At 35.2% G+C, this 15,774-nt stretch overlaps 1 protein-coding gene across 5 annotated transcripts in view; it reads left to right on the top strand.

Annotated features, from left to right (window-relative positions):
• The window catches only part of LOC131431705 (protein sickie-like), a 477,836-nt gene that overhangs the window by 438,967 nt on the left and 23,095 nt on the right, over positions 1–15,774 (top strand). For all 5 annotated transcript variants that reach the window (XM_058597568.1, XM_058597567.1, XM_058597565.1 and 2 more), the window contains 3 exons: positions 10,102–10,185; positions 10,321–10,449; positions 10,512–10,652. In XM_058597568.1, the coding sequence (XP_058453551.1) occupies positions 10,102–10,185; positions 10,321–10,449; positions 10,512–10,652 (354 nt within the window). The remainder of the gene's footprint in view (positions 1–10,101; positions 10,186–10,320; positions 10,450–10,511; positions 10,653–15,774) is intronic.

Genomic DNA, 15,774 nt, shown 5'->3' with positions numbered 1-15,774 from the left:
TTTTACAATCGCATCAACGCAAATTTATGACACAAAAAGTTGATTTTCCTTCCTTATAAACTACAGCGCTCCAATTTATGATTGTTGATCTGAATAAGCACCACGTATGAGTAAACAATCTTGGAACTAAGCCCTGCCATCGATAGTCCCATTCAACACCAGCTTAATCCGTTCTAACCTCTCCGCGTCGATTAAGCAGGGCCTCTCAAGTTGAAATCGAAGGTACTTCAAACACCATTAATTCGAACTCGTTGCGAGTCTTCCATTGAAATTGCTTTACATAAATAATTTGCGTCCCACTCACCGGAATTCGAACCGCCATCGTCCATCGGCCAGACCGGAGAAACCGGCGTTGTCATCGATTCTAAGTGCTCATTATTTGCTGATTGAAAAGATAGGCTCTGAAAAATTGCATTAAAAGTTGATCGTTTCTCAATCTCTCTCAAAGATCGGTCGGTCGGTCACTCCACAAGGGTGTTAATTCTACTGTTGCATTTTACATCGTTTTCGTTTACTAGCAATTTAATGCTGGCTGCGCCGTCGAACCGATTGGAATTCAGGTGGGATATGGAGTTTATGGTAATGAACCACTTCTTTTTATTATTATTATTTGCTAGATTCGATTGTGTTAGTTCTAATGTAAACAGCTAGATGGGGGCTTTCCAATGCTAGAGATTTACCGTGGGGCAAATTTCAATCGAATACTAATTCACCTCAAAGTGTTGTCAGCGAACAGGCGAACGAACGGATCGTGCCAAAGTTGCGAGTGCCGTTAATCAAGTTCAGGGTGAGCACTTACTTACAATCAATGACACAAATGCACTTACTTGTATGTATGTGTGTGGGTTGTCCCAGCCCAACCCGCGGACGGACGGCAGTTCGGTTCACACTCTTTGTGTGAAACTTCCACCTCATTAGGCTTTTCAGCGTGTGAATCCATCAATCCGCTGAGGCTGGGGCCGCTGTTGGGGCCATCCGATTCGTATCATTCGTCGAACGTGCGATGGGATGCAACCGTGAGGATGCAAATTGCACAGTTTCACCGCCTCCGGGGCAGGACTAAGTCAACAGAAGGCGGTAGAAAAGAGAGAATCAACATAAATTTAAATAAGCATGATTTCCATCACCGAAGGGAAGAGAGACAAACCATCCGAGGTGTTTGCTGAAGCTATCCATATTTGCATATGATGAGTCTTCTGTGGGGTCATCTCCTTTCCTTTCGATTAGTTTCTGACAGCCAGCAGGGATTTGGGCGTGAAATGCAAAGCGAACCATTTTCACCTGGGAAACTCTGACTAAGGAATGATTTTGAAAAGGTTCTTCGAGGATTTTGAATGACGCAGTAGGCTTAGCGTGTGTGACGGTTTGGCATGATCGAGATAGATCACGTGGTCAGTTCGAATTGACCGTCGTAAACTCGAGACACTTGTCACACGGTCCCAATCATCGGGCATCGGGCGAAATCCAATATGAAAGATGAAATTGATCTACTCTGTTGTGCATTGTGCAATCTGCAATGCAACGACGCACAGTGGTTCGAATCAATAAAAACGTGGACATAAATCCGTAGCTGCCAAACTATTCTTTTAATGCATATAGTTGCTTTTAAGAAATTGTTTACAAATATATACCGCGTAATTTAATCCTATACTTAATTGTTCATGGCCTACATTGACAAAAAATATAACCATAACTTATTTTTCTGAAGAGATAGAAATTTTTTTTTCTGCAAAGTTTTAGAACTAAAGACTGTCCCAGAAAGTATGGACGCAACCAAAAACCGCTGCCATTTCGCAATGGTTCAGAATCTGTCAATTTTTATGGCTGCGTCCCGTTGTTTACACTCTTCTCTAACCACTTGTGCAGTTGTTTATTCGTTTTCATTAGTTTGTTTCGAAATGCGTGGACTTTCAGCAGAACAACGTCGAAAAATTGTGTACAAATGGTGCACAGAACGCGGACTGTCACTGAGAAAGACAAAAATGGACGAAGTAAGTGAAAAAGCCATGCGAAATGCAATCAGGGAGTTCGGTGAGGAATAATTGAAGAATATAAAAAAATCCCATATTTTTGTTGAAGGAAGTGCATAGGTTTGTCCTTTCCTGGCAAGGTTATACAAAATTTTACCCTCTTTTCTATCTAGGAAATCTTGTGCTGAAGCGAAACATGCAACTTAATGCTAATCCTATCCAAATTAAACTTTTGATAATTTTTCGGATTTTCAATAACTGAAACTAACTTTAAAAAGGCCTAGAAAAAGTGCATCGAGTTCTATTTAGATTTTTTTCTAATACACTGGACCCTCAATTTACGCGCAAAGTCGGGGGTGCGTGAATTAAGTAAAACATCGCGTTATTTCAAATTTTTCGCGTAAAAAAGTTTTTCTCAATACCATTCGATTTTAGTGTAAATAACACAAAAAATCTAACCACATTCATACGCAAAAGCATATAGGGCCGTCTGAGCATATTCTGAGACTACGGAAATCCGTAAGAGATATTTCAAGATCCATGAATTACTTGTAGTATTGTCCTTAGAGACTACGCTGTGCCACAGTACGTACTGCAAACGGTAGGATCTATTTTTTGTTTGCTGTTCATATTTTTAGATCTACACATTGCTCACTTGTCTATGTATAGCTGTTCCAGGTATATTCTCAGTAGTTCAAGAACTTTAAGGAAAACAGATGTTAAGATCTTCACGAGCATTCAGCTACTTATGTATAATTTTTCAATACTGGTCATAGCCGTGGTGCTACCTAGTACCTACTTGCCTATTTTGATTTGATCCAGGAACGTTCACAGTCATCTTCACAGAACTTCAGTGAAAACAGATCTTAAGATCTACACAAACAATTCGCAGCTCTTGTATAGTATTTCAATGCTGCTCATAGTCACGTAGCTACATATTGCTTACTTGTCTATTCTGATCTGTTTCAATAATATTTTCAGTCATCCAATGATTTCAGTGAATCGCGAATACGGAATGTGTATATTAAGTTTTTTAATGCACTTTGTTATTTCGGTAGCTCTTAAAGCCTGAGCTTCAGGTAGTTTTTAGACGATCTAGAATATTCACAATAAGCAAATGATTTACACGTGGTATCACGAACAGGAATTTATACACGGTTCGTGATAGTTCTCTTGATTACGCTGGTAGATCTTAAGGCCTATACTCCAAGTAGTTTTTGGATGAACAAGCACTATTTCATAACTCATCACAATGATCCAACTAATTGAATGTGATACCATGAGTATGGACTACAAAAAAGAAACTCACTAATGTCATCGGTTTCGTTGATAGATCTCAAGGCCTATATTCCAAATCGCAACAATTTGCTTAAGCAAGCATGAGCTTGTTCATGCGTGTTTACGCGAGTCCTGACTGGTAGTCGCTGGTTCCACTTCTCCTCGAAATTCATATAGAAATATCTTTCATATATTTGCAAACATGCATAGCATGTATAATAAAAATCTATATACATTATTATCTTGTTATACACTATATTACTTTGAAAGCTGGAATGCTACACAGTTCGAAAATGTCTTGTGATTTTACATTTTATAATATGCACATAAACGGAGAGTCGAATTTCACACAAATTTATATTCAAGAACATGTGAAATTGTGTGATTTGAATATTACATGGCTTCAAATCGAATGAAATAACACACTAAAGATCGATAATTGAAGCGAGACATGAACAGAGAAACATTGGATCATAAGCTCACCGGTTACTCGGCTGAACCACAGAAGTACTCAACAGGGTGGCAAGTGACCGGGAAAATCGGGAAAACCGGGAATTTGGTTTTTCCGGGAAAAACCGGGAAAAGTCGGGAATTTTAGTGCAAATCCGGGAAAAAGTTTACTAGTCCTAATCTTAGTAACGATTTTCAGCATCATGATTTTCCTGATACAACAAATGAAAAGATGAAGGCCATTTTGTGTTTGAACTAGGAGTTCGGAACAAGTTTTGAAACTTCTTATTGTCCTTCACAGCTTCAATGGTGCACAATCCATTGAAAATGGAGCCAACACCTCAGCAATTTTAAATAAATAAGAGCTTTCTTAGTTGCCATTATTAACAGCACAATGAATGCTCATAATGAAAAATAAGGATAATTTGGATGCTTTTGCTGGATTTCTATTAAATCTCGAACAATATTAGAAAAGATCCCAAGTGCAAATGACAGTTTCTCTTTGTTTATTTTCTCTTTCAATTTTTACGGCGTAGATCGAAAGTAGATAATTTCAGTCGTTATTCTATGCAAAGTGTAGGATAGAAGGATTGCCTATAGGACCGTAACAATCGGAAGAAAGAGTAAAGAAAGAGGAACTGTCATTTGCACTTAGAACCTGTTCTAGTGTTTGTCTTCAAATTTCAGAATAAGTATGCATAATGGGTTTCAATTTTTTTAAGAATTCTTAGGAGCCGTGTTTTTAGTTGCCAGCTAATGATTCCACTACCCCGGTAACCAATAAGCACATACTAATGCCTCATTATGACAGCAAATAATCGCTAATTAGCATTTCAATCGCACTTGAGACTAAATTAAAGCCGATTTTGGCAAAATTTATGGCTGGTGTGCATTCTGCAAGCTGAGTTCTAACTAATTTACAACCGATGAGTTTTCAGATTTCAGATATAGAGCTATAAGCATTTTTGGTGCTCATAAAAGGCTGTTTTAGTGCCATTATTAATGCTTACTGGTTAGCTGGGTAATTTCACCAAGATTTGTCTCAGTAATGTGAAATTGTGACAATACTTGTTGTTCAATAGGATTCACAAAATCGACAAAGCTGTCGACTTTCATTTTATCCACCGTTTGCAAGGAGTATTTGATTTCCTTCTTTGACAGCTGAAACTGGTTTTTCAGAGTTCGGAAGAGTCTGTTCAGTGTCGATGATAGGAGAATCAAATTTAGATAATCTCAGTCCCTAAAGGCATAGATTGTTGTTGTTTTACCAAAGTGACAAACGTACATTTTAAGAATTCTAGAAGGATTTTGTTCTCTCGCCAAAACCCAACTCTGAAGGGATATCGTATATGTTGTTAGCAGTGGTCCTCATGTGCACCTCGTGCACTGCACAACTGGTCAAACTGTCAACTCTGTGAGAACTTGTATGCACACATTCAGGAGAGGTTTCAGTGGCTTATGCTTATGGCAGTTGAAAAAAAAATTGCTGGCTCAGTTGCAACGTCGAAACGGTTCTGATACCATACCATATTAGCAGTGCACAACCCGTAAATTTAGTCACGAGACGTCACTGGTTGTTAGAAGGAATCGGGTTTTCGGGAGAAGTGTTGTGCTTTAGTTCATTCATTTTTAATTTTTAACCTTATACTATACCAGGCTAAAAAAAGTATTGGAATACACTAGTCCGCGACCGGTCCAAAAGAACTAGTTCTCCTCGAAGATTGAGTGAACTGGAGTTCTTTATTGTAGAATGATAGCTCTTTATTCTTCTCAATAGAATAGTCTTTCAAAACGTTTGCTGGTTTGAAGAATCTGGTAGAAGTTCGCGTACTTCGAAAATGTATTCAAAAGAGAATGATTATTGATAGAACACATGCTAAAAGATTTCATTATTATAATTTATAGCTCTCATATTATTTTCAAAGAAACATACAAAGTTTCAGAAAAACGAAAAAACGGTTCAATAGAACTAATTCTTTCGGCACAACTATCATGTTTTCAGCAGTTCTTTGACATGAACGGTTTTGCCGATTTCTAGAATACACTCCTAACTTGCATAAGTTTTAAGAAGGACTGATTTTCCAGATAGGCTTTAAAAGACTGATTCAGCGGTAGTCTTGAAAAAGATTGAATAGTTCTAAAAATAATGATTTTAATTTTAATTGTAAGACTTTAAATTTAATTTTTCATCATTAGGCTTTCAAATAACTGATGATATTTCTGGAAAACTACAAAACACCACCAATAATCGTCTAATATGATGTGAAAGCTGCGCTTCAGAGCATTCTTGGAAAAAGCAAGAAGTTTAAATAAATTGTGTTTATTTTTCAAGCAAATTGCAAGAATTTTGATGCTTCATTCCTTCATGAAATGCAAGACTGATCACTTTCATCACCGTTGGAGAGATATGTTTCTTGTTTTAATCCTATTGCTACATCGAAGTTACTGGCGAAGTAAAAGACGAAATAAAGATGGAATACATTGGACTGAATGGTACTGTTAGTTCAGAAGATGAATGTTTGGACAAACTGTGGGTGAGAGTTTTAATCGTAGTTCCAAGGAGATACCAGAAAAATAGTTATTTCTCAACTCTCGATGTTTTTGGACATGTTAAAAAACCGGGAATATTGCGTCATTTGAAAAATTAAGTAGATATGAATTGTATCAAGAAAATACAGAGCAAGGAATTATCGACACAGAGAACTTGGACGATACTGATTGATCGAATGCAATGCGACTAAGTGACATATTCGCCCTTATTCTGAATAACGTCGTATTGATTTTACGACTGTATTTCATTTGTATTCCCAATTACGCTAGCAAAATAAAAGGTAGCTAGGATTCGATCGAACCACATTCGATCGAAAAATCAATACGTCGTTATTCAGAATAAGGGTGAGTGTAATGATTTATAAGGTAACATTGATTACCTAATTGATTGATTAGGTTGTGAAAAGTATTGGAAAAAGTTACTCATTTAAATGCTATCTAAAACTTTGTAGTGGATACTTAGGTAATTCTACGTAGACTAATCCAAAAAAACTGTTCTTAAAATAAAGCAAATATATCTCAAAAAATATTTTTTTTTTACATTATTCATATCTTCAGCAAAAATACTTCAAAAGTTCTTTTTTTTCGAAACGAGATAGAATTTTTTTTTGTGAAAAACTTTTCAAATTAAAGACATTAAAGTGCCACTTTCAAAAGAAGCGTTATAAGGAGTGTATCGAAAATAAGCTATCCACAAATTTTTCTTGCAAATTATGATAAAAAAACGATATTTTATTCCAACTAAAAATTGATCCTTTATTAGACGAGGTTAAACTTGAGCATCATGAAAACCGAATGAAATTTAAGTTATTCCTTCACGAATTTTCCCACTTTTTATCGAACGCTCTTCATCAAGTTCCGGACAAATGTTGCATCGCCGTTTTTGGTCGAAGCCGGGGGCAATTTGGTGGATTGATATTTTTCTCAACGAAATTTATACCTTTTTCCGCAAGCCAATAGAGAGTGGTTTTGGCATAGTGAGCCGACGCTAAATCCAGCCAAAGCAGTGGAGGTGTACTATGCTTCTTATATGAAGGCAGCAATCACACTCAGATCGATAGATTTCTGCATTTATAGTTCCGGTAGTGTAAAAAATGGTTGACTTCAAACCACAGGAACATATTGCTTGCCATACCAGTACATTTCGACCGAATTTCTCCACTTGAATCGACTTGTCCGCATCGCTCACATCCTCCTCAACGACAACAGAAAAGTATTGTGGACCTGGAAGAGTTTTTGAGTCTTCCTTTACATATGTCTCATCGTCCATCAAAACGCATGCATCCGGACCCTGCAAAAGACGCGAATACAATTTCCGGGCCCTTGTTGCTGCTTGCTTCTTCTGTTTTACACTTTGTTCCGAGATTTTCTGCTTCTTGTAGGTCTTTAGGTGATTTCGCCTCTTGATACGCTGGACCATTCCAACACTCGTTCCTGCTGTTTTTGCAAAATCACGTATTGACATTGATTTGTTCTTCATGATTAGAGATACCACTTTCTGGTCCAGTTTCGGGTTGTAAGAATCGGGTTTTCTGCCTCTTCCTGATAGCTCATCCGAAGAATAGTGTTGCCCAAACTTATTAATGATGGTTTTAACACTGGCAAACCGCTTCGCCAATTTTCGCATAGTAATACCCTTCGCACTTAGCCATGTGTCCAGAACCTTAATTTTCACTTCCTTTTCAATACGCGACATTTTGAAAACGCAGAATTTCAACCGCACAAACAAGTAAACAAACGAACGCTGAAAGCCAAACGCACAGCATGCTGTGATCTGACCATAAAAAACTATCACAAATACATGCATACAACACAAGTCAATGTGGATAGCTTAATTTTGATAGACTCTTTCTAATCTTGTAAAACTTCTTCGAAGACACGTTAGCTCTTAAAAATCAGTGAAAGTCAGTACAGACTTTTGACCGTTTTTTTTCAGTTTTGGACCACTGTGCGACGGCTTGCAGTCATCATCTTCATGCTTGTAGACTTGCTGGCTGGCGGCTGCTTTCGATTCCGTTCCGCTCGTCATAATCATCGGATTGCATCTTTCTCTGTCTCTCTCTCTCTTTTTCTCTGTCAATCTCAGAACCGAACCAAACTGTGACGACATGCTGCGGCATTGATACTGAAGTGCTTGTTTGCTCGTTTGTTTACCTGCTTGTTGTTTGATTGTTCCGAGCGAAGCGCGGTGCGCATTAAAGGAGTAAGAAGAAAAAAAAAACCAGGCGTAGTTAAGTTGCACTTTCCCAACCTTTTGCGCATCGGTTGATTCGCTTGTACATATTTTTGTGCAATTTTCAACGAGAAAATTGACAGGTTTTGTAAACTGTCGTCCAGGATCCGGAGGCACACGGGCGAATCACGACCGGCCACTTATCGCTCACGCAATCTCCGCAAACCAGGAGCAGTGCGCGGCATTTGATGTTAGCCGCGCGGATCGGGACGCTGGTCTACTGGTAGAAAGTGCACTCTGTCAGCTCCGGCGCAATGGTGTTTGATGTTAGATAAAGGCGAAACTGCAACAGTTGGATCATTATCAAAGCTCGCAATTTTGCTCGCACTTGCCAGACATAATTAGAATTAAAATTCACGTCAGGTCATCGCCGTAATCCAATTTCCAGGAAACGAACTTTATCACATTTCAAAAGTTGATAAGATTAACCTTCAGCGAACCAGGAATTAACGCTCCACGAACAGGCGTACTGAAAAGTAGAGATTATATTTGACTCACCGCCGAAGAAAGAAACCTCTCGAGGAAAGATGAGGAAAGCGAAATATTTGATAACTTTTACTTACTGGCAGCCACTTGCTTTTCAACACCGCACACGACCTCGGCGGCACGTGTCTCGTCGAGTGTTTTCGGTGTAAACAATTGCCTCCGGTTTCTTGTCCGGTAACCACCACCGTTTCAGAGTTTTCGGTGGGCGAGTTGCAGGCAAACTGGCTTCGTAAACTGACTTACTTATTTACTTACTGACAAACGTTCGCATGACAGCCATCGAACTGAACTGAATTCAAAACGAGAAATCGTTTCACGGTCTAGGCCTACTTGTTTCTGATTACTGTCAAATGCCAGCTTCGCTGGTTGTGCGTCAAAGTTCGAAAGCTAGTTTGATACAAACCAAAATGTCCAATGAAGTTCAACGACTTTTCCCTACCGAAGAATGCACACCGTAAGAATCACCATAAAACAAAGGCATAAATCAAACCGCTGGTGTCGAAGTGTCTCGTAAAATCTCACTCATTCGAAGAAGAAAAAGAAAGCGAAAAAAAGCTCATCATCCGACACATAAAAGCGCATCCATCAATATTAATCGAGTGAAAGCTGATTCTATTGTTCGCAGGACAGGACGTCCTCCAGTAAGAGATGAGATATGACCAATATTCCGAACGACCACCGATGAGTAATCACACCAGAGTCATTACGAATGAAACCAAATCGGAAATAAATTTTTCCATTTCAATAAACATAAATCATGCAGCTTGCAGTTCATCCAATAGACCGAAAGCTCACCCGCCCAGGTTGGCTCCGTCAAGGCCTGCTTCGTTGTTGCTGTTGCTCATTGTGTCAAACTAATGGATGGCAAAAATAAAATACCGAGCTATTTGAATGGAGCACTTTTAACAGTCTACTTCGATGTTTTTATTCGGAGGGCTTCCACCGATTAGACCTCTCTGTATCTCTCTCTCTCTCTCTCTCTAATGGATTCCCAGTCGCAAAACCATCATGCCCAGTAAATTACGCATGCTCATTTGTTCCATTAGTAGTTTGAAAACCTCCCGAACCCAAATACGGCAATTATCGCAGTGACTAATTGATGTTTTTTTTTTCTTCAATTCATCCTACTTCCAGGCGCACGTCGTAGCGGCATTCGAACAAAGTCTAGCCAACATGACCCAGCGGCTGCAAATGCTGACGGCAACGACGGAGAAGAAGGTAAGCCGGGTCCCACCGGATCAGATCCTACGACAGACAACGCTGCAAATCTTAATTACTCTCCAGAAAACCAAACCACCCACCGCCTCCGCGGAGTCTTGTCTGATCATGTCAATTGTCTATTTTTTTTCACAGGACAGCGAAATCCTAGACATGCGTCAAACGATTGAACTGCTGCGGAAGCAATCGATCCAGGCTGGCCTAACTACCGCTCATATGCAGAGTATGGGCGTACAAGTTAACGGGCAGGTCAATGGAAACGGAGTAAGTAGCCGGCGCAGCATTTGATTGATTCGATTCGTTCTGATCGGCAATTTTTCTTGCAGAACACAGATCAGACGACGACAGCGCCGCCACTGCCACCAGGCGCGGAAATGCAAAGGCACCATAGCTCCGACTCTATGTGCTCGTTGAATTCTGTCAGCTCTGGTTGTTCGGCGCAGGACAAAAAGAAAAAGAAGGGATGGGTAAGTAGAAGGGCTTGAAACGAAAACCTAGAAATGAAAAATAAAATTCAACAAAATATACATCAAATTTGAAGAAAAACACTTAAAAGACTAAACTAAGAACCTAAGAACCTAAGAACCTAAGAACCTAAGAACCTAAGAACCTAAGAACCTAAGAATCTAAGAAACTAAGAACCTAAGAACCTAAAAACCTAAGAACCTAAAAACCTAAGAACCTAAAAACCTAAGAACCTAAGAACCTAAGAACCTTAGAACCTTAGAACCTTAGAACCTTAGAACCTAAGAACCTAAGAACTTAAGAACCTAAATACTTAAAAACCTAAGAACCTAAAAACCTACGAACTAAATAACTTAAGAACCTAAGAACTAACAACTAAAAAATCAAGATATTTCAATTAGAACCTAAGAACCTAAGAACCTAAAAACCTAAGAACCTAAAAACCTAAGAATCTAAGATCCTAAGAATTTTAGAACCTTAGAACTTTAGAACCTTAGAACCTAAGAACCTAAAAACCTACGAACTAAATAACTTAAGAATCTAAGTACCATAGAATTTAAGAACCTAAGGAACCTGAATGAAAAACTAAGATCTTAGAACTAAGATCTAAAAACAGAGAACCAAAAACTAAGAAATAGAAACCAAGGACTGCCATAAGTTGCATTAGTTCTTTTTGAAACTAAGAACTTGATCCACAAATAAAATCGTATATTCTGAATTAGCAGCTACCTATTAGCACAGAGAACAGACATCCAAGATAAAAATTTAACGGTTGTTTGGTAAAGTGATAACCAATTCATCTACAGAGGCGCTTTGAGCAGCTCAGTAATCGTTTATACGTTTTTTTATAAAGTTTTGACTAACTTGGATTTCGGATCTCTGTGATCAATAAGAAAGAACAAACGAACGAACATTTAAATTATGAGATAAATATCAACCGAAGAGCTTAAAACTAAGAACCTAGAACATGGACACCAATAACGAAACACTAAGAAATATTAAATTGAAGAACAAATTAAAAAGAAGAAATGAAACTGTAATATAAGAATTGAAACAGTTAATAAGAAAACAGAAAATGAAGTACAAGATGGGAATTCGGAAATAACATGGGAAAATGGCATCGAAGTCGAAGCTATGGCACAGATAATCCAAACCTCTAAACTGCTAGACAAAAAAAAAAAGAAAATTGAAACCAAGGTCCAAAGAAAAGAATACAAAAAATAAAGAGTTAATTGGAAAATAAAGATTAGGAAAATTTCACATTGTAAAATAAAATGTTTTAATATGGAACAAAGAGGTTATTTGTAAAGTGTAAGTAAAAGAAAAACCAAACATCAACAACTACTAGAATAAGAAATTTCGGAATAGCTCATTCATATAAAAAAATGAAAGAATAGAACATGAAAAAAGCATTGAACAGTAAACAGAATTCAAAATTTCGAAAGTATAAACAAATTAATGTGGATACCTTATAATCACATCTGAAATAATAATGATACAAAGAAGTAAACAAGAACAAACAAGAAATAACACTTATAACAGAATTAAATGGTAATATTAAAGAAAATATCTTTGTAAAATCATTCTGTTCAAACACTCAAACGAAAAGTTAAAGAAATAACAAGTATTAGAATTGAAATTAAGGAAACAATGTAGAAAAAAAATGAAACCAACAAACAGAATAATGGAAAACAGCTAGAAATTATTGACAATCAATAGACTTATTAAATGTTAAGCCAAGAGTCAAGAGCCAAACGTATGGTTTTAGAAATAAAAACTAACAACTAGAGTATTTAGAGAATATCAATTTGAACTGCTTTGCACTGACGAGTCTAAGACGAAACGTAAGGAAGATTAAACATTAGGTAAAGAAATATCAAACATAGAATAAAGAATTGAAAATCTGGATGTAGAAACAAGGAATCAACAATCTGAAGCACAAAAACTTACCAAAAATAAGAAAAGTGAATAACAATTAATGAACTAATACTAAAAAATTTGAGCCAGCAATAATAGCTAGTACGGATCAATTATTAGGATTAAAAAAAATTGCATTGAAATAAGAAAATTTAAAAAAATAACAAAACAATGAAAATGAGAATATAAAAGCAAAATCTAGTAGTGAAGAAGATACCGAATAGTATAGAAAAATGAAAAAAAGTAAATAAAAACAAAAAATGTAAATAGGAAAAAGAGAATAAAATATGAGTAATTGAAAATAAGAAATTAATAGAAGAATATAGAAAACAGTATGTACTAAATAGAAATAAAATAAAAATTCATTCAGTAACAGGAAATTGAAATTATGCAGTTCGAAATTGGAAATAGTAAATAGGAAATAGGAAATAATCAATAAGGAATTAAAAATGGAATGAAAAAAATTAAGAAATAGAAATAAGTAAAAATGAAATAGGGAATAAACATTAGGAAACATGAAATAAAAGATAGATATTAGGAAATCGAAAATAAAAATTAGTAATTGGAATATCGAAAATAGGGGAAAAGAACAGAGAAACAGGTAATAGAGAACCCGGGATGGCGGTTCAATGCATACGGCGCTGGTCTTACAAGCCAGTTGTCATATGTTCGAGCCCTGACTTGGAAGGATTAAGAATGGTAGTACTAGCCAAGCAATGATTCTGTACGCTAAGAATCGGCAAGTCTGTTGCCGAAGTCTATTGAAACAGAAAGGTCAAATTCCACAAAAGGAATGCAATGCCAAGACAGAAAATAGGAAATAGGAAATAGGAAATAGGAAATAGGAAATAGGAAATAGGAAATAGGAAATAGGAAATAGGAAATAGGAAATAGGAAATAGGAAATAGAAAAATAGGAAAATAGGAAAATAGGAAAATAGGAAAATAGGAAAATAGGAAAATAGGAAAATAGGAAAATAGGAAAATAGGAAAATAGGAAAATAGGAAAATAGGAAAATAGGAAAATAGGAAAATAGGAAAATAGGAAAATAGGAAAATAGGAAAATAGGAAAATAGGAAAATAGGAAAATAGGAAAATAGGAAAATAGGAAAATAGGAAAATAGGAAAATAGGAAAATAGGAAAATAGGAAAATAGGAAAATAGGAAAATAGGAAAATAGGAAAATAGGAAAATAGGAAAATAGGAAAATAGGAAAATAGGAAAATAGGAAAATAGGAAAATAGGAAAATAGGAAAATAGGAAAATAGGAAAATAGGAAAATAGGAAAATAGGAAAATAGGAAAATAGGAAAATAGGAAAATAGGAAAATAGGAAAATAGGAAAATAGGAAAATAGGAAAATAGGAAAATAGGAAAATAGGAAAATAGGAAAATAGGAAAATAGGAAAATAGGAAAATAGGAAAATAGGAAAATAGGAAAATAGGAAAATAGGAAAATAGGAAAATAGGAAAATAGGAAAATAGGAAAATAGGAAAATAGGAAAATAGGAAAATAGGAAAATAGGAAAATAGGAAAATAGGAAAATAGGAAAATAGGAAAATAGGAAAATAGGAAAATAGGAAAATAGGAAAATAGGAAAATAGGAAAATAGGAAAATAGGAAAATAGGAAAATAGGAAAATAGGAAAATAGGAAAATAGGAAAATAGGAAAATAGGAAAATAGGAAAATAGGAAAATAGGAAAATAGGAAAATAGGAAAATAGGAAAATAGGAAAATAGGAAAATAGGAAAATAGGAAAATAGGAAAATAGGAAAATAGGAAAATAGGAAAATAGGAAAATAGGAAAATAGGAAAATAGGAAAATAGGAAAATAGGAAAATAGGAAAATAGGAAAATAGGAAAATAGGAAAATAGGAAAATAGGAAAATAGGAAAATAGGAAAATAGGAAAATAGGAAAATAGGAAAATAGGAAAATAGGAAAATAGGAAAATAGGAAAATAGGAAAATAGGAAAATAGGAAAATAGGAAAATAGGAAAATAGGAAAATAGGAAAATAGGAAAATAGGAAAATAGGAAAATAGGAAAATAGGAAAATAGGAAAATAGGAAAATAGGAAAATAGGAAAATAGGAAAATAGGAAAATAGGAAAATAGGAAAATAGGAAAATAGGAAAATAGGAAAATAGGAAAATAGGAAAATAGGAAAATAGGAAAATAGGAAAATGGGAAAATGGGAAAATGGGAAAATAGGAAAATAGAAAAATAGAAAAATAGGAAAATAGGAAAATAGGAAAATAGGAAAATAGGAAAATAGGAAAATAGGAAAATAGGAAAATAGGAAAATAGGAAAATAGGAAAATAGGAAAATAGGAAAATAGGAAAATAGGAAAATAAGAAAATAGGAAAATAGGAAAATAGGAAAATAGAAAAATAGGAAAATAGGAGAATAGGAAAATAGAAAAATAGGAAAATGGGAAAATGGGAAAATGGGAAAATAGGAAAATAGGAAAATAGGAAAATAGAAAAATAGGAAAATAGGAAAATAGGAAAATAGGAAAATAGGAAAATAGGAAAATAGGAAAATAGGAAAATAGGAAAATAATAAAATAGGAAAGTAGGAAAATATAAAAATAGGAAAATAGGAAAATAGGAAAATAGGAAAATAGGAAAATAGGAAAATAGGAAAATAAGAAAATAGGAAAATAGGAAAATAGGAAAATAGGAAAATAGGAAAATAGGAAAATAGGAAAATAAGAAAATAGGAAAATAGGAAAATAGGAAAATAGGAAAATAGAAAAATAGGAAAATAGGAAAATAGGAAAATAGGAAAATAGAAAAATAGGAAAATAGGAAAATAGGAAAATAGGAAAATAGGAAAATAGGAAAATAGAAAAATAGGAAAATAGGAGAATAGGAAAATAGAAAAATAGGAAAATGGGAAAATGGGAAAATGGGAAAATAGGAAAATAGGAAAATAGGAAAATAGAAAAATAGGAAAATAGGAAAATAGGAAAATAGGAAAATAGGAAAATAGGAAAATAGGAAAATAGGAAAATAGGAAAATAGGAAAATAGGAAAATAGGAAAATAATAAAATAGGAAAGTAGGAAAATATAAAAATAGGAAAATAGGAAAATAGGAAAATAGGAAAATAGGAAAATAGGAAAATAGGAAAATAAGAAAATAGGAAAATAGGAAAATAGGAAAATAGGAAAATAGGAAAATAGGAAAATAAGAAAATAGGAA

The sequence above is a fragment of the Malaya genurostris genome, chromosome 2 (assembly GCF_030247185.1).
Source record: "Malaya genurostris strain Urasoe2022 chromosome 2, Malgen_1.1, whole genome shotgun sequence".
Classification (NCBI taxonomy): domain Eukaryota; kingdom Metazoa; phylum Arthropoda; class Insecta; order Diptera; family Culicidae; genus Malaya; species Malaya genurostris.
Note: the sequence above shows the minus strand (reverse complement) of the source record. Positions and strands in the feature narration are given on the sequence as shown.